At 35.0% G+C, this 24,997-nt stretch overlaps 1 protein-coding gene across 3 annotated transcripts in view; it reads left to right on the top strand.

The window, feature by feature from the left end:
* Window positions 1–24,356, top strand: part of SIPA1L2 (signal induced proliferation associated 1 like 2) — a 131,212-nt gene extending 106,856 nt beyond the window's left edge. The window contains exons 16-23 of one of the 3 annotated variants that reach the window (XM_051783459.1): window positions 377–601; window positions 3,144–3,297; window positions 6,395–6,614; window positions 12,837–12,968; window positions 19,452–19,505; window positions 20,439–20,562; window positions 22,230–22,311; window positions 23,117–24,356. In XM_051783459.1, the coding sequence (XP_051639419.1) occupies window positions 377–601; window positions 3,144–3,297; window positions 6,395–6,614; window positions 12,837–12,968; window positions 19,452–19,505; window positions 20,439–20,562; window positions 22,230–22,311; window positions 23,117–23,263 (1,138 nt within the window). In that variant the 3' untranslated portion in view covers window positions 23,264–24,356. The remainder of the gene's footprint in view (window positions 1–376; window positions 602–3,143; window positions 3,298–6,394; window positions 6,615–12,836; window positions 12,969–19,451; window positions 19,506–20,438; window positions 20,563–22,229; window positions 22,312–23,116) is intronic. The other 2 variants (XM_051783460.1, XM_051783461.1) reach the window with 2 other exon arrangements.
* The last annotated feature ends 641 nt before the right edge of the window (window positions 24,357–24,997 follow it).

Here is a 24,997-nt window from a genome sequence, read left to right as displayed (position 1 = left end):
GAGAGATATTTGGGTAATTCCCTATGTAGTTCTTGATGTACATGTGCTTGTACATATTTACTTTAAATTGCAGACACAAATTAAATATATATCTCTTGAACTTATTTTGATTCATATCAGTTTTCAGTGGCATTTCTGTAAGTTGAATTCTATGCATTATTTGTTCTAGAAACCCATCACAATTCTCTTCTCAAAGAGCTTTAATGTATATGCATTTTGTATGTAGAAAATTACTGTGCCAATATTGCTTCCTTGATTTCAACCTTGAGGAAAAACTTAACATCAAGAATTATTGCTGTATACCAGGTGAAGTGTTTATTTGTTGTTGTATTGCAGATTTAATTTCTGCTTTTGTGTGTTTTCTTCACTTTTTCAGTGGGTCACATCACTCAGGAAGCCCATCAACACATTGCTCTAAAAAGAGTGGCTCCCTAGATACCTCCAAAGTCTATATAGTGTCTCAGAATAGCAGTCAACAGATGTCTGGGTCGGTTTCAAAACCATACCACAGACAAGGAGCAGTCAGTAAATATGTCATTGGATGGAAAAAATCAGAAGGAAGTCCTACACCTGAAGAATCTGAAGTTTCTGAATGCCATGAGTAAGCACTCTGTTCTACTTTGTTGGGGGAAGAAGGGTAGTGAAAATAAAATTTAAAATAGGATAGAAAAAAATTAGAAATCCTGTTTTGCATTTTAATGTTTGGGGTTTTTTTTTCCGTATGTTTATGTATCAAAGGTACATCTAAAACCAGGAAATAAGTCAGTAACTGCATAGGATAGTGTGTTTTCTTCTATTCTAACCAGCTGCATCTTTTTCCTGTATGTCAAAGCAAAACTGACAGAAATTTCCAATAGTGTCTGTAGCTAAAAATATATGGCTATGTCAGACACTCTGAGTTTCCATTCGGAATCTCTAGGAAGCAATTGGGAAGGTGCAATTTTATTATTGTCTTACACAGCTTTTCTTCAAATCTTCAGGAACCTTAGTTGAAAAAAAGCTTTCTTTCTCATGCTTTTGTATTAAACCTTACTACTTGTTGCCTGTTACATCAGCTGATACAATTGATGGAGATGACTGTAAATTCATTGGTGATCTATAGTAGATAATTTTTTAAAAACTAGTGCCAGTTGGGGATATTTTAGTGGTCCTTTGGTATCTTTTTCTGACTTTGTTTTTAATGAAAGAGTATGAAGGGATGGTTAGGATCCCGCAAGAAAAAGATTAGGTGGAGATACGACCCTCTCTTCATGAGATTATGAAAAGTGCAGATATCCATAAAACTGCATATTTGTCTAGCAAGTGACATTTAGGTAAAAATATTCCTATGTACAGGTTAACATTGGAATAGCTTATGAGAAATTAGTTGTTCTTAGGTGAAAGAAAAAGCTTGCACTCCAAGGAAAACATGCAGTATCTCAAATACAGAAAGATGCTACTTTCGCAGTGTTGCATCAGTAATAAGTGATGTTTGAATCTGCTGTTTAACATTTGAATTCCTGTTAGCTTCAAAATCATCTTCTTGGATAACGCCCTTGCTTCTTTTTTGTGCATACTATTTGGTGCTGTCTCTCAATAAACCATATTCAGGCCTGTAAATCTTTATAAATTGACAAGATGACATGCAGTATCTGATTTTCAAATGTTTAATATGGGATTATTCTTTGTTTAATGGGAGTGGGTTATTAGCATCTTATATCTCATATTGCATATTTGTGCATCTCTATGGGAAGAGTCATAATTAAAAATGTATGCTAGAAAATATATACTATGAAATATGACCCTGAAGTTAAGCTCCTAAATTCCTAATTTTAAGAAGTAGAAGATGTTATAATCATCCTGTCCTGGTTATTTGTGTTTCTTGGTGTTATTGTACAAGTGATTTCATTTCCACCCCCCTCCCCCATGTTTTAATTACTTCATTTGTAGTATTATTTAAACTTATAAAGTGGTAACATCAGTGATTCCCACAAGTTTTTGCATTTTGAAGTTGATGAACTCCTGGAACAATTTCTCTTTAGTCTGAATGACACCCTTAAAATAAAATTGGATATTGGTATTTAGACTGAAACAATGGCAATTTAGACAATTATTTTCAAGAGCTAGTTCTATTCAAGAACTATTAATTGAATATGACAACATTTCATATATCAGAAGATATTGTCAGATTTTTCCATGGCATACAGCATTGCCTCTCCTCGTTCTTTCTAGGAAAGCTCTCTATATATCACGGAGAGAAAACATCTCTCTGAGGATAATTATGTTGAAATAAAATAAGATCTCTAATTAGCAATGATGAAAATCAGGTCAATTGCTGAATGTTGTGCCACTATAGGATATAATTCACTGAGAATTGCACTTTAACATAGCAAAGTCTGTTTCCTCTCTGCTGAAGACAGAGTCACTGATTATGCTGCACTTGACAGTAAGCAATGGCTTCCAATGTGTGTTCTCTGTGACTGGGAATCTCTAGTTCCTTCAATTACATTTTCAGAGTAAATCTGTTAAAATTCTGTCTCTCTTTTTTCACTAGAAGGAAGCTGAAGGATAATAACTCAGTTTGACAATCTATTGTTGACTGTAAATAGATTTTTATGTGCTGATGATTAAGGAAGACAGCTGTTTTATTTATCTAAAGAACTTTATGAAGTTGCTGATAATAAAATACACATAGCACACTACACAGTTGATTACCAATACACTTCAAACATTGCCATCGATGACCATAGTAATTTTTGCAGATTGTGAAGCTGGATGCAATATCACACTATAAAATATTGATTTTCTGATTTACCATGGAAGTAAAAGTTAAAAATTTTTGTGATGAACCTTTGGAAATGTTGACATAAATACAGCTTTTATATTGATAGAGAAGTGTGGTGTATAAAAAAGAGAGGCAGGCTAGGAGAAACCAGGATTATGCTCTTTTGCATTGTTCTTTAGGATTTCTAAACTTGATTTTTCAGCGGTTTAAGAATTTCCTTTTGCACCCACAGTTTCATAAATGTAAAGTGATCAAAAAAATGTTCTAAATAGACTGTACTGGGTCAGGAGATAATTCTAACCATTTTCACTTTGTGACAGAAAATGATTGCAGTCTTTCAAATCCAATTTCTTGCTAAAAACACCAATTGTTTCAACAGAGTGTATGATGATATTGATGCTGTGTCTGCACTGAGTCCAGTCCAAACTTCTGTGAGGAATGCCGTTGTTGAAAGCCAACAAATCCTGTCCAAAGAAGATTTTCTGAAGTTGATGCTGCCAGACAGCCTCTCTATGGAGGAAGGGAGAAGAAAGGTTGGCTACTTTCTTTGTCTCTATCTATCTCAGCCACAGTTACCTTAGAAATGGATTTCTGGTATTGCCAAGTTTGCTATAGGGAAGGCAATAACATTTTGTACAAGCTAATTTTATTCCATGGGGATTCTATAAATATTGACCATAAGTTCCAAAGTATCATTTCCCATAATGATGGGAAATTTGTTTGATTATGTATGAAATACAGTATTTGTTGAAGTCAGTCTTTGCTTAGTTTGAGCAGAGACGAGTGCAGGTTGAGCAACTTAATTGTAATTTGAAAGGTTAAGTGACATTTTCAATGTAGGATGCCTGAATTTATACACTTTGTGTGATATTAAGGCACATGAATAAAAGTAGCCCACTTTCCCCTGCCCTGTAATAGTCAGTACCAACAATTCCATCTGAAATCTGAACCACAATTTCATGTAGGTATCAGTGGCAACTTCTCAGAAGGCATAATTGTCAGTGCCAGTGGAGAGCTCATCTAATCTTTACCGTATGAAGACAATCTAATATTTAATAGTTCTCAAAAAGTGCATAGAGAACTTAAAATTTGCTATTCCCCAAAGTGTAAATGGTTCTGAATTCTGTGCCTAATGTGGAATAAAGAACAAAGCAATTAAATTGTGATAATTGTCACACTTCCATATTAACTCAATGCTCTCTTAACCCGTGGTGTTTATACAATATGCTGAATAGCATAATCATCATGTCTGAATAAAACTAACACATGAGAATCCTCTAAGTACAGAGTTGAATTTAAAATTCAGATTGTATATATTTCTAACATGTAGTATGTTAAGTGTGCATTATATGTGTTTGAATTTTCATAAGTAATGTACTAGAGGTTTTTATCATTTATGATTGATACAATAATTGGGGTTTTGTGATGATTTCAAGAACTGCCAATGTTTCTAGAAACCTAAATAAGAATCAAAAAAGACTGAGGAGGTGTGACCATCCTTAGGTAAATTATTGCTATCCCCTTCACCTCTCAAGACAAGTAAACAGAAGTTTAGTAAGAGAGACCATGGGCCCTGACTTACAAGAGATCCTGGCCATAGGATTTGGCAGTATACAGTCTTTGGTTATGCCTTCACAGAGGGTAGTAATCTTGATATTGGTGAGCGAGTTACGTTTGACAGTGAAGTCAGAAAGGAATTTTCTGAATACGTGAGATTCTACACAACCAAGTCACATTTTTTGTTTGGTTTGGCTTTACCTTCTTCATAGATCAGGGAATAATGAACCCTCTAGGTAATGTTTAATTTTTGTTGCACCCTGAAAGGAGACTGTAAAACTCCAACTATTAACATTCAACATGTTTCGATAACTGGTGAACAACTTTTATAGATAGAAGATGCAGTATAAGGTTAAGGAGACTGGAATAGCAGCCAAGAATTGCAGCAAGACACTTTCTGAGAATCATCTTGAGTGCAGGGGAGAGGGAGAGAGACCCTTCAGTTCAGAGGATGAAGGCTTTTAACCCTCTGCCCAATGTGGTCCCTAATTAAGCTCAGGGTCTTTTGATATTCCTTAGCTACTGCTTATAGAAGAATACTGTATATCCATTCATTTAAGAATGCTGCATATGTCCTCTATCCATTCATTTAGGGAAGCTGCTTATGTCTGTTGTGACCATGTTATGTGTGTGTTAAAATTTTTAATGATGTTTATTTCCATGGCCCATATCTGTTTCAGGCAGATCTCTAGAACCAATGTAGTATTTTGATGCTTTCCTAGATTAGAATCTGAATGTCTCCCTCATTTTTCTCAGGGATGTAGTTAAGCATTCTAACAATTGAACATATTCTGTATTGTTATCAAGATAAATGCTTTCCTAAACTAGCACTGTGAAATGTCTTTAAGTATTTTGTAAAGACTGTGTCTTGTTGCATGGACATGGGGGAATTGATTCAAAATAAAAGAGATTAGGTTTAGATTAGATATTAGGAGGAAGTTCTTTATTGTGAGGGTGCTGATGCACTGGAACAGGTTGCCCAGGGAAGTTGTGGATGCCCCACTCCCTGGCAGTGTTCCACGTCAAGTTGGAAGGAGCTCTGAGCAACCTTGTCTAGTGGAAGGTGTCCCTGCCCATGACAGGGGAGTTGGAACTAGATGATCTTTAAGGTCCCTTCCAACCCAAACCATTCTATGATTCTATGATTCTTTCTGCGTATTCCTTTTAGAACCATTCATCAGTAAGCAAGTTTTATCAGAAGTGCAACAATTGTAGATGTCTTTAATTCTGTACTATATTCACGCTTTTCAAGTGCTATTCCTCTTAAGCAGTCGTTCTACATTGGGAATGTGCAACTCGTAATTAACTACAAAGAAAACTAGACATTTAATTGTTATATGCAGGACAAACCAGTTAAAATAATTAAAGTGTTAACTGGCCTTTGTAGATGTAAAGAAAACTGGGCTTTCACTGCTGAAGAATGACTTATGAAGCAGAATGATCCAGTTATACAGTACAGTAATATCTTATTTTTCTGTAGATGTTTGGGTTGTGGTTTAGGTAGCCTTTTGAAATGCATAACCACTTTTCACTGCACTCTGTTACCCTCTTTTCTAAGCCTGTTTTGTGATATCTGGAGAGATGCAGCGTCTCAAATCACTTTTATCATCCAATGAATTATGTGGCAGCATATATCAGTTGAGAATATTTAACATTAAAGTGTAGTCATTTCGAATTAAAATCAAACAGTTCTATGTATAGTCTTGCATAGATGTTGAGTCAGAATCACAGAATATGTTGCCAGAGTTGGTAACTTTATATACATTTCTGTAAAACATCGCTGTCATAAGGCTATGGAGTTTTCATTTAGCATTTCAAAATTAATAAAACTGCACAATATCTGATTAATCACTGGTGATATGTTCCAAAATATTGAGGAAGTATGAAAATCCAATTCAGTAACTCTTTTGAGGCCCCAGTAGATCTGATAGGGTGGAACAAATCTCTGATCTTCTATATTAGTTCAAGAATTCCAGACTGCCTACCCAGAAAAATACTCCCAAGAACTGATGATGGGATATGATCGTATGAATTATTTTAACCAGTAATATGTGTTCTTACTTTTATGTTTAGTTTTCATTTTATGGAAACCTTTCCCCACGGAGGACACTTTATCGCACCCTGTCAGATGAAAGTATCTGTAGTAATCGAAGAGGGTCTTCCTATGCTAGTTCTCGAAGTTCAATGCTAGACCAGGCCTTGCCAAATGATATCTTGTTCAGCACTACTCCACCATATCACAGCACATTGCCTCCCAGAATGGGCCTGACTCCTGGAATTGGAAATCTGAGAAGTAAGTAATTGTTGCTGTCATTGGTGAGTCTGCAATATTTATAATAAACAAATCACCAAGTATTAACTTAGATTTTGCTTTTAAGGTGAAATTAAGAAATGTCAAATCAGTGTTCCAGTTATCCTAGTAAAAGAATATTTCGTCAGCAGTACATGTCCATGCTTGCCTTTAGTGATTAATTCATATTTATCATGTTTGGAGGCAGCATTCACTTCCCAAAGAATTTTCATGAGATCAGTGATAGGCAACAAACATTTGTCTGAAGATATTTCTTGTCATTTTATTTTCCAGTGGCAGCCTAATTAAGCGAAACTGGCCTGATTCTATTTTAATATTTTTATTTATTTTTTATGTGCATTCAAATTACTGAAATATTCAAAGATATATTTGAAATAACAGCTAAAAGGAACAGCTTATATTTAGATGATCCTTTTAGTAACATCTTGAAATGTGCAATAAGTGTTGTCTTTGACTTCAATTTCCAAATTGAATTTGCTGATAACTCTTTTTTAACATGTTAGTAAAACCTTTGCAAATGATACTTCATTTTTAATGGCAGCTAAATAATAGTCTGAGGTGTTAAATTAAAACTGTTCCATGAATATTTCTTTTTACTTGTGAGGTTTTCATAAGTGAGACCTTTATTATATGCTTAGCTTGCAATAATTCCAGGGTTAACTATTAAGTTTGCAGTCATTTTTTTTGAAAAAAAAATGGAAGGAAAAGCTCCGATCTACACAGACGGATATGTATATTTAGACTACATATCCATTCTTGTTTATTTAGTAAGAGTCAATTGTTTTCTCAAAAATGCTGAATGTATATGCTTCTCAGTTAGTTTAGGTGTCTGACCTATAGTGGGCACCTATAGTGGACACCCAAGTTAGAAAAAAAAAAGCCTTTTTTATTTATCTACTTTAATAATGCATCACAGTTGACTGAAATTTAAAAAAAAATGTGGACTTTCAACTCCATAGTTAAGAAGCTGTGGGTGGGTTTCTTGAAAACATTAAGGATGTTTGTAGGTGCATGTCCAGATGACTTAAAAGAAGTAGTAATAAAAGGGGTTCTGTCATTCATCATGTCCTTCTGGAACTAGCAACCATTTGCTAACTTTCAGAAATGAGCTTTATATACGAAATTCATGTCTACACTTGTCTAGTTAGAGTGGCCTCAGCTATGAGACTGAGTTTTAGTGACTAACTACTGGTTAATTTTAAACTGGTATCTCAAATGAGTGCTAAATTCCTTCTTCAGATGGGAATGCACGCTTGGTGTGCCTTTTGCCATTCTAAAAATACTCTTCTATCAGAGTAAAACTCTTTACTACAAACTTAATCTGAAAAGATCCTATTATTTTACAGATAGCGAATGGAGATCCATTTTGTTTAACTAGAGACGAATTCAGTAGTTTTTGTAGTCTCTGAAGGAGCTATAGAGTATAGAGTCAGGCATCCTGATTGTATTTTGGTTTTTTCTTTTTCCTTTTTTTTTTTTTGTTACTATGTTAGACCTGTTTTTTTAGAGTCATTTCTTACAAAGTTTAATGTGCAATGGGATCAAACCTTCACCGTGCTTTTCTTATGGAGATTGACACAAGGCAATTAACGGTGTACATTCAAGCTTTATACTGCTCCTCCAGCAGTGATATTTTAGTGGTTTGTGTATTAGTTCTGTCTTAGACACTTAGTTTTTCATTCTTGCTGCTTCTTAGATACAGAAAGATATATATACACATAGCTGGAAAAAAAAAAAAAAAAAAAAAACACAAAATTGGTATCCTGTCAGTCATAAACTGATTGCTGATATCCAAGGCAGTTCATGCTGTTTTCATATGTAACCTCTATTTTCTGCTTCTGGTTCTGTATTTTAAAAATGCTTAGCAATACCAGCTATATAAGATCTTTTATGATGACTGTTTCAAGGAAGATTTAATTGGTTATCTGTAATTACACTCTGAAAAAAACCCCACATCATGACTTGCCCATCTATGTTTCCAAAACATAGAATATATATAAGAATATAAGAAACTAACTTTGGCTCTTGTTAAGAAGATTTTTTGTAATCAGTGTTTGCATTCTATATCAATGAGAGGTTTCTTTTGCATTTATAATTTTAGCATAAGGTTCTAGTATCAGATATCAGGAGTCTTAGCTGCCTTTGTATGCAATCTCAAAGCATTTGATATTCAATGTTTACAGAAATCAGTGGAAATAGCGTGGTTTTAGCTGAAGTTAATTTTAGAAAGGTATGTTCTTGCATGTTATTACTCAGCATGAAATACTGTGGCAGCACCAAATCTCGTGAGAATCCTCTAACAAGGAAAAGAGTATGATTAATAGGTAAGCAAGGCAGCACCAAAACCAAAGCATAATAAACAACCTGAGGTGTAGCAGTATACTGGCAAATCAGAATTATCAGACAGAATGACCATGCAAATACAGAACCAGAAACTTCATCTGTGTGTGATGTTGACTATAAAAAGATAATGAGAAAAGTGAAGCTACAGGATTTTTTTCATTATTATTTTATCACTGGGGGAAGTGAAGTGAAAAAAAGAGTTAAAGTACACTGACAGATTCTGAAAGTTCTCAGATTATACACATCATAGGCAAAAGGCTGCCAGAAGTACAGTAGCTGTATCTGCAGCTATGTTAGTAGGTGAATGTCTGTCTTGAAACTGACTTACTAAACTTCAGTCCAAAACTAACCTCCTTAATAAGAAGCAGTATTAAAATGGAAGAGCATCACTGTGTATTGATGATGTACAGTGTTAGCAATTTGGAAAACAGTTTTTCAGTAAGCAAATACGGGCTGTTGATTAATTCACATAAACAAAGGAGTGTATGTGTGTGCTGTTAGAGGCTCTCTCATAGTGAATAGTTCATCATACTAGAACATAAGACTATCTTCAATAAGAAAAGGAAGGAAAAAGTAGTTATTAGGAGCACATGTCCACAAGAAGGTCTACTAGCAGGCTGACATCTTTGGAGGTAGACTTTCAGCAACCCTTGGCAATACGGAAGAAGGGAAGGGTTCAGCAGACAGAAGCTGTTGTTTAAGAGGACTGTAGAGTTATAATTACTGATTGCATGAAAGAAAAACAACCCACAGACAGTGGAGTTTATGTCTGCATATGATTTGATAGGTTCCTTCACCTGCAGCATCTTTTGAGATAATCTACTTGATAAACGACATGTCTAGTTTGAGCACAGTAAGCAGATAGTTTTTTCATGATCTACAGTCTCTGCATAAAAGTAGCACTTCCAACTGAAGCAGGATAATTGCCTTGGAATTAGAAAAGGTTAAGTCAGGTGAATCTTTCTTTTTCTGTATAACTAGTTACTCTCTAAATACAGTCATATGTGGGACTGATAACCATCCATTTCAGGAGCTCTGTCAGAAACTGAACTGACCGCATAATTTTGGTGAAAATAAGGACTCTTGAAAATGCTTTATACTTTTATGCATCAATAATAAAAATAAATAAAATTCCTAAGTAGAGGAAGTGACGTAACTGAAAGGACCAGAAACTACAGGATCAATTATTTTTGTGCCAAAAGGAGTAGAAGAAATAAAATAATCTTTAAAACTGAAAGATAACACTGAAAATGTTTCCTCGAAGGAAATAAGGGATAAATCTGTGTTGCCTCAAAGTCAGTCTTGTGTGCAGTGAGGATAGTGGCCTATGAGACCAGGCATATCTTCCTGGGCACGCAGAGCCCACACTTGAGCATACCTGCGCAGAGGTGGGTATGCTCAAGCATCACTTATCACCTTTGCCCAAATCAAAAAGGGAGACAACAGGTAACAGCTGCTGATGTGGCAGTCATAGAGGGAAAGAGTGGAGGCAACAGTAAGGTAAGGGGAGCAGGAAAGAAATGCAAATACAGGAAGCTAGAAATAATTTATCTCACCCAGAGCATTCCTGAAATACAACCAATATTCTCTGAAATTCAAAGGCACCAAGGCCTATATAATTAGAGGTATTTTTCTTATTCCCTTCCCTCTCCCCTCCCCACTGCAAAGAACACAATTTATATCCTGAAAATGATTTATTCTGTGGTGGCTTACTCATGCCCGTTCAGTTATTCCACTTGAAATTTCAGCCATCAGCATGAGCACTTGCATTTCCAGAGCTATCAATATTCAAATCTCTACTCTGGCAGGCTTTCTGCAGTTGAGCAGCTCTGTCAGGGCTTATGCAGGACTGAATAGGATCCACCCTAAGGTGAACTGAGGTTCTCACAAAGACAATGCATAATGAAGGATGACTACTGGTGAATATATCACTCCTACACTTTAATTTGGAAAGCCAGCAGAATCGTGCTGGGAACAGGCTTATTCCTGACAGGTTTCACAATCAGCCTCTGTAGGCTGATCACACAAAAGCAAGGACTGTCCCTTAGGGCCTGCCTGCTGGTCTAGAACCAAAAGCTGGCTTGCCAGCCTTTCAAATAAAGTATTCTGTCTATTTTCCACAACAGGGATGTATAAAACATTTGTACTTGAATAAATAAGGTTCTTATAATGTCTAAGTCATATACAAAAGTTCAGAGACTGCTCTGACTTTCAGCTTCCAGTGTATTTGCACCAAGGTAACCTTAGGTGAGAGTTTATGTATGTTTATAAGGAACTGAAAATAAAATCTCAGTACAGATATATGAGTAGAATATGTGTCTATATTGTATTTTCCATTTCATATAATGTCCACTTTTGCATACTGAAGAGTAATATTGAGAAAGATATTTCTACAGAGTTTTTTCAAGCCACTTCCAAGTGTAATGTAACAATACTGCACCTTTCATATAAGTGTAGAACAAGATAAATTCCACAGTAAATAGGATTTGTACCTCTTCTGCAGGGACTCCTAATTTGTGACAGAGGATTCTAAGCCTCCTACACTGTCCTTTTCCTGATATTCTATATTTTTTTAAGCAAGATTTCTGCAAAGAATAGAGCATATCATATGCTCTATTCTTTGCTCTGTAACAGCCTACTCTTTTTGATTTTTGCGTCAGAAATCTTTAATTCAAATGAACACTGGTATCAGAACAATGACAACATGCCATTTTCTTAAACTGTAATGTTTCTTCCATTTGTATGCATACATTTCTTCCTTCATTGTTTTTTGTTTGATCTTTTTCTGGAAAAAAATACTGCTCTTATGTATTATAATTTGAATAACTGGAATAACTAGATGGAAATCTCCTTCTGAAATATTTGAGGAAAAATTACTATTTTGACCTTTTTTTAAATTGAAGTGAATACTTTTGAAGCAAAATTTCTTTCTTCCTGACAATATTATGGGATAAAAGTAGTATATTCCATTGCGAGCCTTATGGTTAGGACAAACTGTGATTATAAATATAATGGTTTTGGTTTATGTTCAGTTTTAAGAATATAAACCTTTGTATGCCTGTTCAGCAGTATTCTTTTTAATGTGTTCATATTGATCAGAGTAAAGTTTGCTACGGACAATAGCAAAGGAAAGGAAAATATAAAACTATTTAATGTAATTATGAAAATTAGCATCTTCTCTACTAAAATGTATGTTTGCGGCACCTTTCTACCAGACTGCATAACTGAAAGCCGTGTTTGAACCAACTTTATAGTGTATACATTTAATTTAATAAATGATCTGTGTACAGCATACAGTTTGTTACAGCTCCCTCTGGAATTCCACACAAGCCTTACATCCTCAGAGATACAGCTAAAAATATTAAACTAACAAGGTAGTATTTTCAATGTGAAAATGAGTATTAAAAGAAAGACAGGTTATGTTTTTAATTGGTTTTGGAACTAAAGTATTTTAAGTTTCAGAGTAAAACCTTGCATGTAAGTATCTTGTATGTTGTTTCACAGGCACCTTAAAAATATAACTTTGTGTATCTAGCAACTTTTCTGCTCAGTGCTCAGATTTAATATGCTATACTTTAAGAATGGATGTTGCCTCCTCACATAGTGTTCACATGAAAATGCAAAGAACACGTCATGTGCAAAGTGGCACAAAAAAAACCCCTTTAGAAACTCTTCCCATGTATTCTGCCAACATGTAGAAATTGTTCCACCCATGCTAAGTATTGAACAGAAAAGACAGATACAAGAGTAATGAAGATAAGCACTCTTTGCTTATACATTGTTTGCAGATCATTATAGTAGCTTCAAAATTAATTGTGCATAATTGTTACAGGAAGACTAATTATTGTGTTTATTGTTTAGATGAATTCTGGTTCTCAGATGGGTCCTTATCTGATAAAGCCAAATTCAATGATCCTGGCCTGATGCCCCTGCCAGACACTGCCACAGGGCTAGACTGGTCTCATCTGGTAGATGCTGCACGAGCGTTTGAAGGTAACAGGAACATTTGAATAAAAATCAATGTTCAGTACACAAACTTTAAAAAAATATATATATTGTACAGCCACATTTTGAATTACAAAAACCCAGTGTTTGCCTCCATAGCCCTTTAGTTCTTTTGGCAGTATCACTTCTCAGTGTGGAAGGTTGTCACTGAAAATTTGGGGTATTTATGATACTTTCAATATCCGTTTCAGGTGCAATTCATCCACTTGGTTGCCCAAGTTCTTTCTGTAATCAAGTGGAAAAATCAGGTTCTTTGAAGGAGAGATTCAAAGCATTTATGTTAGATGTTTGAAATGAAACCGGGAGTAACAGTTTCCTGTGTCTGTGGTGTCGTGTTTATAAACTGGTATGTGTAGTCCAAATGATGTTGCAGTCCCTCTCAGTTTTCATAAGCCCTTGAAGACTAGCAAAAACGTACAGTTTATTTTCCAATAGCAGAACTTGAGGTGCAGGATATAGACCAGGTTTGCTTTATTTAAATTATAAAATCAGATTAGAAAAAAACTTTGTCCACCTCTGGAAACTAAACCTACACATAATGTATAAATACAGAAAGATGGATGTTGGTTTGAGTATATATATGAGTATATACAGTGGAGTGTTTGTGTTTTGTTGTTTCTGAGGGGTGTTTTGGCTAAGTTGCTGTGCTGTCATAAAATTTCTGACATCTCTTAAATGGTGTTGCTTGCATTGGTGAATGTACAGAAAGTCAAGGGTATCTAATGAATAGGGTATCTAATGAATCTGATGAACAGTCATCATTGTATAAGATACAGGTCTTAAGTTTATGAGAAGAATTGGCTGTCAAGTTAGTGATTTGGGTTTTTTAACTAAAAGCAACCATGGGGATCAGTTTTCTGGTACCTGGTTCCTTCCCAAAATATGAAGTGATTAAATTTCATTTTGACCAACAGCTCTTCAGAACTACTTACTATACTAATTTAAATGGGATTGTGAAAACCTGAAATAACAGTGATTATTAGGAATTTGAAGAACTATATTGTTTCCTAACCTGATTAACTGTATATGCATTCAATATTACTCCAACATGGCAGTGATAGCTGGCAGGAAATACTGTGATGCTGAGAATCTTGACAGCTGTTCCCATGCATTTCTATATTTGATTGCTCAGGGAACACCCTGCTATTTGTTATTGAAAGCTTAAGCTACTGCAAAAAAGATATGGATCAGTAAGTGACTAGTTCTGTAACTTTGTACTTGAAGAATATTTTTAAATGCTAATAAAATTTTTGAGTTCAACTGACTGAAAGATCATTCAGTTATGCTTCTGTATTTTTAGCTTCCTTTGAGAATGAATAGCTTTTCATTCTGTTTACTACTTCATATTGTGATGAAAATAATTTCACTTTGGAAAGTGTTATGTGAGTGTAATTGCATTTGAATTTGAGAGGGAGAAGTAGAACAAAATAGCTACCCCACAGTGCTCTATCCTAGGGTGGAAGGGTATTCACTTCTTGTGTTTTAATTGTAAAAACCTTGGATATATCTGTAGATAATGCTGAAGAACTGAAGGTCTGAGTTGTAAGACAGAAACTGTTTATCAGAGTTTTTTTTAATTATTGAAAGAATTTGAGTAGTAAATAATCATCTATTTTCCTCTGAAGGAATGTAATTCTTTTCTGTTTAGGATTCTGCAGTAGAGACATCTGTGTATATCTTAGATGACTTATACAATGTTTTGACTAAATTTAGAGTGCTGCAATAGAAACTTTTGCAAAGAATGGAATTTTTAAACCTTTGTTCAGTTTTCTGTATCCTATGTCTTACAATTTGGAAGTAATTTAAAAAAGAATAACTGATAGGCATGTCATAAAAAAATGGAAGGGAATGTGTTGGATATGAATTAGCAGATGCAGTTTCCATATGTACTTTAATGTTATTGACTTAGGAGTTGCTTCAGCTTTGTATTTAAAAATAGCTTGGAACTACTGTTCTGCATTCTATCAACGTGAAAAAGAGAGTGGATGATTCTAAAGTTTATCCACTTCTGAATATAAAACTGCTTTGATCTTCTTATTAAACTGGGTGGAAATTGGATCACATTTCATATAGGACCATCTCAAAAAAACCACCAAAACAAACACACACCTCCCCCCCAACTTTCGATGGAAAGGATCACAAGATAGATAAGAATTTTTTAATACTGAATCAGAAATTAACTCTAGAGTTGTTCTCTGGTTTGGCTTTGTGAACCTGATATTTTAAAGTTATGTTCTGTTCTAGAACCTAGATACTAAACTTAATTTTAGTTTTTTCTTTGTACAAGGTCTTTTGTTAATATCAGTTTATTAAATTACCAATTTCATTCCAAGGTCAGGATTTTTCTCCTGTGATGTCTCCAGATTGTATGTTGACAACTTACACAATTTGATCAGTTCAATGTTCTTAATGTGGTCCTCACTATCCTTCATCTGTCTGTCTTAAAAAGCAATTGTATCTCAATTATGTTAGCTCTAGCCTTTTTAGGTGCTTATAATGTTGGCATCAATTGGATTAAGAATTAAGTATAGTAGCAAGATTTTTGCTATCATCATCTGTACTCAGAGTTTACTTCTGAGTGTTACAAGAGCAGCAGTCTCATTTTTAGCTTTCTTCTCTCCCCTCAAATGAGCAGTGGACAGGGTTGTTTATTAGTATTAGCTTTTATTCAGCTGAAGCCTTTGTCCTATGTAGAACAGTAGGTTTTAAACTGTGGTCTATGAGAGTGGGAGAAGCCATTACTTTTTTTATTTTAAATTGAAACTATGATGATAACGCTTTTCGCTTTGTGAAGATTTAATTTCACTGCTTTTGCTTGGCAAGAACTTTCGTGGGAAGCTGAATACCTACTTCAAACTTTTCCTGAAAATCTTCTGTTATTCCTAAGACAGGTCTTCACAGTGTAATGGAGAGCTGTGCAGGCATTAACTCCAGAGGCTCCAGAAGCTGCAGTGAAAGGGTTTTTGCTTGAGCTGCCTCTGTTGAGAGTCAGTGTCGATAAACTGTGTGGCATTGTTTTGTCTTCACACTGCCTTCCTTTGCAAGACACAGTTTTGACTCTGATATTTATCCAGATATGATATTTAACATGCATTCTAGAGTTAGCCCAGTCAGTAGTAAGGGCATCCTTCCATTTCTGTCATACATGGATATGCTACTTCCAGTTACCTTCTCTTATTTTGTTGGGAGCTGCAGAGAGAGAGTAACCAGGTGGCAGCTGACATGATAGAAATACACTGTTGTAATGTTTTTGGATCCATCCCTGAAGCAAACAATAAAAAATCAATAGGACTGGATGTGACTGTAAAGCAAAAGAGGTAGGATTTTAGAGAGGGTAGTTGGGCTAAAAAAGGAGAGGTTATTAAAAAAAAAAGAAAGAAAGCATGGTCAACTGAGTAAAGATAAAGACATGGGGATTTATAGAACAAATTGGAAAGATCAATTTGAAAAAGGAGAACAAAGAAATCTCAGAAAAGACTAAGGGAAAGTAAGATAATTAATTTTTTAATTCTTTTTTTCTATTATCCTTCTAATAGATCTCCAAGTTAGGGAAAAGGGACTGGCTTTCAGCATGTGTATTATCTTGCTAATGGCTTTTTTTGGATCTTTTCAATGTTTTGGGGAGCAAAAGGAGAAGCCTTTTTGGATGTCCATACCTGATACTGTAATTATAGAAAAGAACTGATACAAATATAAATATTGAATACTATTAGGAATAAAACTTTGTACTATTTGTGCTACTTCAACCTGGGTTTATTATGCTTTAAAATGCTGTTTAGTGTTTGATAAATCATACTGTGGGTTTAAGAAAGTCCTTCTTATGTCTCTGATTTAGTTCATTAGAATCGGTGGTTTCAACTGTTTTCCAGGTGATTTTTATGAACGCCTACTAGTGCCAATCAGAATGCAGTGTTTCTTAATGCCAATTTATCTTTGCAAAAACATCTGTGCTACTATAATTAATGCTATTTTAATACTTTGATTTAAAATCTTCATAGCTTAATGCAAGTAATGCTACACATAACATAATGAGAAAGAAGTGAAGCATTCAGTGTGACAGATAATTATTTTAATCACAGTAGTGCATTAAAGTGCTAGAAAAAGAAAAAATAAAAATGTTTAACATTTAGTCATTTCTAGTGCATGTAATTCTTTTTGCTTCAGTGCATATGTAAGTATATGTTTGTGGGTAGACTTTACCTTAACAATGAGAGAGTGGCTTCATGCACTTTACTCACTTGAGCCTTTTCTGCTTTGCAGTACATCAAAATTGCCTAGTTTTTTCTGGCCTCTGTTAGCGGTCTGCAACAATGGAAATTCAGATTCAAATTCTTAGTAGTTACAGCTGTATGACTCTGTTACTGTAAATTAAGATATGATTTTTTGTCTCATCATCATTGCTCTTGCTAAGTCAACTATTGCTTAAACTTTTGATATCAAGACCAGTATATTTTTTGCAAATAGTTTTCTGTATATGGGTTCTGTTTGGAGTTTGGCAGGGACATCCCACTTAAAAATAAGAACTCTGAGATTTACATGTGTTTTCTTCTGCTAGTATGCACCTATTTCTTCAACTGAATAAATACAAGGGGTCCCTGTAGGAAGCAGAACTTAGATCTACATCATACCCATTGATTTTTCTTTATAAAAAGAGCTGGTTTTTGAGGTAACTTTGATTTCATTTTCATTAATAAAGGGTCAAGCCAATTCTGTTGAAAACAAATAAACCAAAAATCAATAGGAAGATTTTACTCTTCAAAGCACAAGTTCAGTTTTCACCACAGTTCAGATTTAAATAGTAAATTGGTGAAGCTGTTGCTTAGCTTGATTACTTATAGGGAGATCAGTGAGATTTTTATATAGTTACTGAAAATAAAAATGTGTCTTTAAAAGTACTTGAGAAGTATTCAAAGGCAAAATAGTTTTCTTGTCCAGGAACTAGTTGTTGTACTAATTATTACAGAGATTTATTGTCTTACTAACTTGTTCAGGGAATTATTTTGCCACTAACCTGGCTTTGGAAAACTAAAGAACTAATGTTTGAAGAGTAGCACAGGAATTTATGTTATGTAATTGGAGACTTTGGATTATTAGTGGCCATGCAGTGACTTTTTTCCTCACCTTGGGAATGTTAGAATATGGTTTCATATTTTATTAAGATATGAATATTGAAAAATATGTCTAAGTTATGCTAGAAAAACAGAAAAGGGGTAACAATTAATTTCCTACTCTTAATTATTAATAGTTTTTAAATTATGTGAAATTGAACTTCACTAGGGATTATACAAGGAAGGAGAAGTTAATCCACACATTATACTTCATTGCAAGCATGTTTTTGTTGTGTTTTGAAATAATACAAAATATTTTAAAAGACTGTGTTTTAAAATGGCATAATGTGATTACATTAACAGTTGCATGTACCTGGTTTTGCACCTGCTTTTATCCATCAAGAAAAAGATGCTCTAAGATACTGTTGAGGAGATCAAACTGACAAAACACTTTCTCAGCTGACAAATAAACCAGACAAGTGGTCAGTTTCTTTAATTAAGCTTAGTCAGCAGAGGGAAAAAATGCAGATTATTTTTTTATATTGCAGTAGAATTTCCTCTGAGACACAATGTCACATTTTGTTGGCCATAGAAAAAATAGTAACAGCATAACATTTGTTGCTGGCTTTGTTTCTATTAAGTGGTAATGAACATGTGAATAGTATAAAAGTGAAATCAATAATTAGCTATGTACTTGCAACTGCTTGTTTATACTCTCTTGTTTCTGGCCTACATACTGTGTTTGACCTGGGAAATTAATTTTAGTTTATCCATGCTAAGTAAATCTATTTAACTTAGTAGGTGTCAAATCTGTAAATTATGTCATTGATTATGTGTTTAAAATTATATTCTTACCTTATTGTCAGGAGATATGGAAAAGACATTCATATTTGCTGAGATCTATCACTAGTCAGAAACAAGGATAAAAGGAGGAGAAATGAGCTGCAGTCTTTAAAATTGGACAAAATAAGACATGTAACTTTTCTTCATTGTATTAGAAAATGAATTGACAATCTCTGGTATTCCTTAAGACTGAAGGAATTTTTTTAAATCAATAAAGAGATTTTTAGTGATTTCCTATGTTTGATTGGTAAAACTTTTAAACTAAAATGTCCTTTCTAGTTGAAAAGATCTGGCCTGTGTTTGTGTCCTTAGAGTTTGAAGGATTGTCCTCTTACGTATCATGCCAGGTTGTCGTGCTGTGTTGCAACACTGGGTATTACTATTAGAGACATGGGGTGTGACACCTTTTGCTTTACTGTGATGTTGGTATTGTGTAAAAATGGCCTGGCGAGGCTGAGAATGAGCACCAGCATGAGCTGCACTGGGAACATCCCACTGTGTGCGCTGTACACAAGGGCCACAGCTGCTCCAGTGGAGGTGGACTGTCTTGTTTATAGGAACGTTCTAAATCTTATTCCAGGTTTTGACTCAGATGAAGAATTTGGGCCGTTCTGTCATCACACGCCGTTTCTAGGTGATGGTCTGAGATTGATGACTTTTGCCTTCTGTAAACTTTCTTTAATATTTCCTATGTTTTGCACGTTTGCATGACAATGCAAGCTTTGGGCCTTGTGGGGTGGTAGAGCAAGGGGAGAAAGGGCAAGGCAGGCATGTTGTCACCAGAATTCATACAAGCCTACAGACATGGATTTTGTTTGGTAGAAATAAGTTAAATCAATCTCCACAGAATATGGATTTTGTTTTTTTAAAGAAGAGAAATTAAATCCTAATGAATGCATCATTTACTCCTGTTCTGTGCAATGATGATCTGCATGGCATACTTCTATTATGTGGTGACTGATATATTTTGGCAACCACACTGTATATCCATAGGTAATTACATCTGTGCTTGTTAGATTATGTTCTACTCAAATTCAATGCAGATAATAGCTTGCCTTAGTAATATATGTTCTAAAAACTCAATTGATAAAAATAGTGTAAATTTATTGTTTTTCAAGTATGCAGATTGCCCTTAGGTTCTGCAAATGCTTGAGAAAGTAAAGCAGTACGAAACAAACATTGCGGATTTCTGAGGAATCTGAGAGCTTTAAGTCCATGGAAAAATGCAGACCTGTTTGCTGAATTATTATTGTCATCCGTTGTGACCCTGAATTCTGAAATGGTTTTCTGCAGAGTTCATTAAGACCAATTTACTGTTCATATCAGTATTAAATGGTCCAGACAAAACTGTCATACTGCTGATTGATAGACATAAAAAATTGATTTGGGGTTGCCTTTGGATGCAGGTGTGGGGAAGCCAACTGGTTGGAACATACATCTGCTGATTATCTTCAAAGCTGAGATGTAGAAACCTACAGCCATTTCGCTAACTGAACTGGGATAATGGCAGAAATATAGCCCTTTAATTTGTCCAGTTTTAGATGTATACTTATGTTGCTTTTTACAGATCAGGGAGTAGCATCTTTTTGCACCTTGAATGATATGCAGCAAGCACAGGGCTTGGAAGGAACACAGGAGTTACCTTTGGATGAGAGTCCCCCAGATGGAAAAGATTTCCTTGAGGCTGCCGGGTATGTCAGAATTAAAGCATATTTCTTACAAAAGTATTTTAAGGAAAGATTTTGTCTTTATGTTCTGAGTCAGATTTTCTGTATGCATGTTTCACGGCTGTTTGATGGCAGACCTGTTACCTTGACTGATCGAATTGTCTCTGATTTTGAAAAATGTTGTTTCTTGGAATCAAATTCTGAGCAGTTCTGTCTAGAAAATTTGTAGTATAGTCAAATAAAACTCTCTCACTGTAATAGGCCTCTAATGCAGAGCACAGTTAGATGCAGAGTTTCAGATAATCAAATTTTTCACTGTATTCCTCCTTACAAGAATAATTTATGTTACTCTTATTTTAGATTTCATTTGATTAGAACCAATAACAGGAACTCAACTCTGTAGTATGCCACAACTTTATCTGCAGCAAATGTCTCAAATCTTGAAACAGGTGTTCCTACCTATATTTGCAACTATTTACTACTTGTAAACCCATAATTTTTCGTTTATACAAAGGTAAATTAATAAGAGAACGTGTAACTGAGGACTGCAGGAAAATTGTAGGCCAAACTACCCAATTCTTCAAATTCTTTGCAGTATTCTGGGAGAAATTATTCTTCCCCCCCATCTTTCCTGCTTTGAGGAGTATACTTGTTTAAAGCTCAAATTCAGCAGCATAATCTGTCCAGTAGCACGCTTTAAAAGAAAAACACATCTTTGATTAGTTTTGCTCTTCAGTTGCAGGAGTGGAAGAATGGGAAATGGAGGGAAAAGTCTTCTTGCTTGTTAGATTATTACATTTTAATTTGAACCAATTTTACACAAATTAGCTTGCCTACACGGTAAAGCGCATTTATTGTAATGACTTCCAAGTCCATATCTTTTCCTAGTCTAATGATCAGTAAGGACTGGAAAAGACTGTTAAAGATGTTCCCCTTTTAGGATCAGCAAATCTGTTGGATTTGTGCAGTTGCATGAAGCAGCTGATTCAGCTTTGCATGCAAAGCTTTTCTCTTCACCATCTCTCTTTTAGACACAATTATTCACGTGATGGCTAATTGCATCTATAATGTAAATGAAACTATCTCCCACAGTGCTTATTGTCATTCAGAAAGCAGAAGCTATTCTCAGCATTTTCCTTCAGTCATGCATTTCATCAACCTGTGGCAATATTTCATATGTTTTGACCTTTAAACAAAATATTTGTCTCCATAAAGCCATAGGTTTATCCTTTACTGAAATGACACTACTGCACACCAGACAAAAGAACTCTTAACAACTCTTTTGGTTTGCAGTAATTGCTGCTGCAGCTTGCTTCAGATTAGTACAGTCCTTATCAGAAAGCAGCTTGTTAACTAATGTCTCTGCACACCATTTAGCAGTGAGTGTGACTTGCATTGTCAGGGTATGTGCATATACGTCCTAAAACATTCCTTCTTAAAATCATTGTAACTTCTGCCTGATTTGCATAAGAGGCAGTGTCATATTTCCAGATATTGCAGGATTGGATTTAGTTCTTGTAATAGTCTCTTGCTCATTTTGTAATAGTCTGTACTAGTAATTGATGCTGGTTTTGTCTCTGTTTTCATAACTGATTGGTTTCATTTGCTATTACTAAAAGTTTTACTCTGCAAAAGCTGAGAAGAAAATCTTTTTAACTAACTCAGAGTGAAGGTAGTGGTTTACTTTACAGGGAACATGCTCCGAGTACTCTGACTGGAAAAGTAAACCAGCTAGAAGTCATCCTCCGGCAACTACAAACCGACCTGAGAAAGGTAAGAGACCATTAGCAATATAACTACTCTCCAGTCTTAATAGTTTTATTTTTACACACTGTTCATCAAGGGCTTGAAATAAGTACATCAGTTAAATTACATAGTGCAGTTGCTGAGTGGTCAATGAGAACACTGAGGTGCAGAAGGTCCTGTGGGAATGGTTATGCAAACAAACTGGCAAAGCTAACTAGTTTATGGGTCTTTACTCCAGAATAAATGTTCTACATTTAGGCATACCCAAGAAAGAGTGAGGCACTTTATGTTCATTTATAGTACTTTGGATTAAACAAAGGATAGGGATATGGTTAGCACTCCAGATCTGTCATCCTTGTTGCCTTCTTGGTCATGTAGCAATGACTTGCTTTGTGCCTCAATTTGCTGTCTAATTTCTGAGCTGGACACAGTGCCAGGACTGATAGAAATGAGACTGCTTTGGTGAGAAAATAATCACATAAGGGAAAATTTTGAAATTAGATTTTTTTTTTCCTTAACATGTGCTTGAAATCAATTCCTTACAATTTGGGCTCTCTCATGTCATTTATTATAGCTAAAACCTTCTTATGCTTTTAGTGCTTGATTCTATTAAGGTAATATCTAGTTTTCTTTTTAGCTTGCAGTATTTTCTTAGAGTGAAAGAGGTAGTTGGAGCATATTTGGGGAATTAATTTGCAGTTAGTAGTTGTCTTAATGGATTAGGGAGCTCAACAAAATATGTCTGTATGACTTGTGTAGAAATATTAACAACAAAAATAAATGCTGTCATCACAGCTACTCACTTTACTCAACTTGTATCTTTCTTAACCAGGAAAAACAGGACAAGGCAGTTCTCCAAGCAGAGGTACAGCACCTGAGACAAGATAACATGAGACTTCAGGAGGAGTCTCAAACAGCAGCTGCTCAACTGAGGAAATTTACAGAATGGTTTTTCAATACGATAGACAAAAAATCCTAATCGGCGAGCCCCTGGAAAATACTTATTTGAACAATGTAACAGCTGTATTTTTTGAATTAGCGGGGTAATAATTTCACTGTGTTCACAATCCATTTTAGGTGTTTCTGCTACATTCTCTATCCAGCTTTATTTGTTTGAAAAGGAGAGAGAACTGTGGTAATCTGTCTTTAAATCCGTATGAAGAAAGCAGAGAATAGCAGATATTTGTTTGTGTGCAGATGAATGTAAAAAATCCTTAGTGTCATTTTAGACATTTTTAGAAGTTGCTCTGGCTGGGGCTTGCCTGAAGAGGAATATTTAGGGTTTTAGTTCCTGCATTTCAGGTGCGCTGGTGAAGATGTTAAAGCAATTTACATTAGCTTTGGCTTCAGTATTGTAAGATAAAAAGAATAACCAGACATATACTTTAATGTTTAAAAGGTGCTCTATTTTTTTGTATGTACAGTAGTTTTATTTCCACAGTCCACATTGTCATAGCAATAAGAATGGAGGTATAGTGAATAGTCACAGAGCTGTGTTTATAAAATGTTAGCACTGATGTGTTTAACACTAGTTTGGATGCAGATACATTAGAGATTATTTATTTGCAGGAACAAATGGTGCCTGAATATAAACAGTGTTCTGATTTTCTAAAAATACACATGCCTTGTAAATGGCTCACTGGGGTTAGCCCTCTCCCAACTTCAGTTACTTTTTTATAGTTGATGTTCAGCTAAACAGTTACACTGCTTAACTATTGAAATCATGTATGGTGTGAGCCAGCCAATCAATTGTACAATGCCAAATTTGTTTATCTTTGTACAGAAGCTTTGATCAAGTGTCTTGTATTTAACACCTTTATTTAAGCTTATTTAACCTTAAATTGTTGTTTTTATAAAGTTTGTTTTATCTGCACTATGGTGAGGTCAGTTGGTTGCAAGTTGTAATATTTTTAGCTTGCCAAGACTGTACTGAGGAGTTCTAGAAAATTCTAACAATTGGATGCTGCTAGTACACAATTGATTTGTTTGTATGCTTTAACATTTTTAACTGTTTAATTTGAAATGAACATACATCCTGCTTTTTTAATAAATGTTAAAAATCTAAACCTGAATTATTTTATCTTGTATTATCTGTAATCACTGTTACCAGTAATAGCTCAGGTTTCTGTTCAGCCCAATCTCTAGGCTGCTCATCCAGAGACAGTCCAACCGCCCAGAGCTCTCATGACGCCTTGTTACCAATGAGGGGTTGTCAGCGTTATCGCAGTTAACTTCTTTGGTGTGTCCTGTCCTGGAACTGAGGAGGTAGCTTCACCAGTCAATGAACAAAAGCTGTTTTGGCTGTTCATAGGCATTGATTTTCAAAAGGGGTCTAGTTTTCTCATAATACCTTATATTAGCTGTAGCAGGAAATAGCTTGCCATTTTCTTGTGCCAGCAACTGAGATCTGAGGATTGCAGTGTAAGCGTATGTGAGATGCATTGTGTACAATACTGAATTTAAAGTTTACATCAAAAAAGGACACTTTTACAAAATGAAATGAAGGTAATAAGCACATTTGACTTGTCCTGAGAGAAAAAAATAAAATATCCCAGTTGTATCCCAGTTTCCTTTCAGCCGCTGATTGCATTCAGGCAAACCTATAGAAAATTGTTGAATAATTAAAAAATTTATTCAACTCATGCAAGTAAAATTCTGTGTCCACTGTTATTGCATATTGGCTGAGAAATGTTTCATAAGTTGAACAAATGTC

The sequence above is a fragment of the Manacus candei genome, unplaced genomic scaffold (assembly GCF_025592945.1).
Source record: "Manacus candei isolate 608988 ecotype Guabito, Panama unplaced genomic scaffold, ASM2559294v1 h1tg000017l, whole genome shotgun sequence".
Taxonomy (NCBI): domain Eukaryota; kingdom Metazoa; phylum Chordata; class Aves; order Passeriformes; family Pipridae; genus Manacus; species Manacus candei.
Note: the sequence above shows the minus strand (reverse complement) of the source record. Positions and strands in the feature narration are given on the sequence as shown.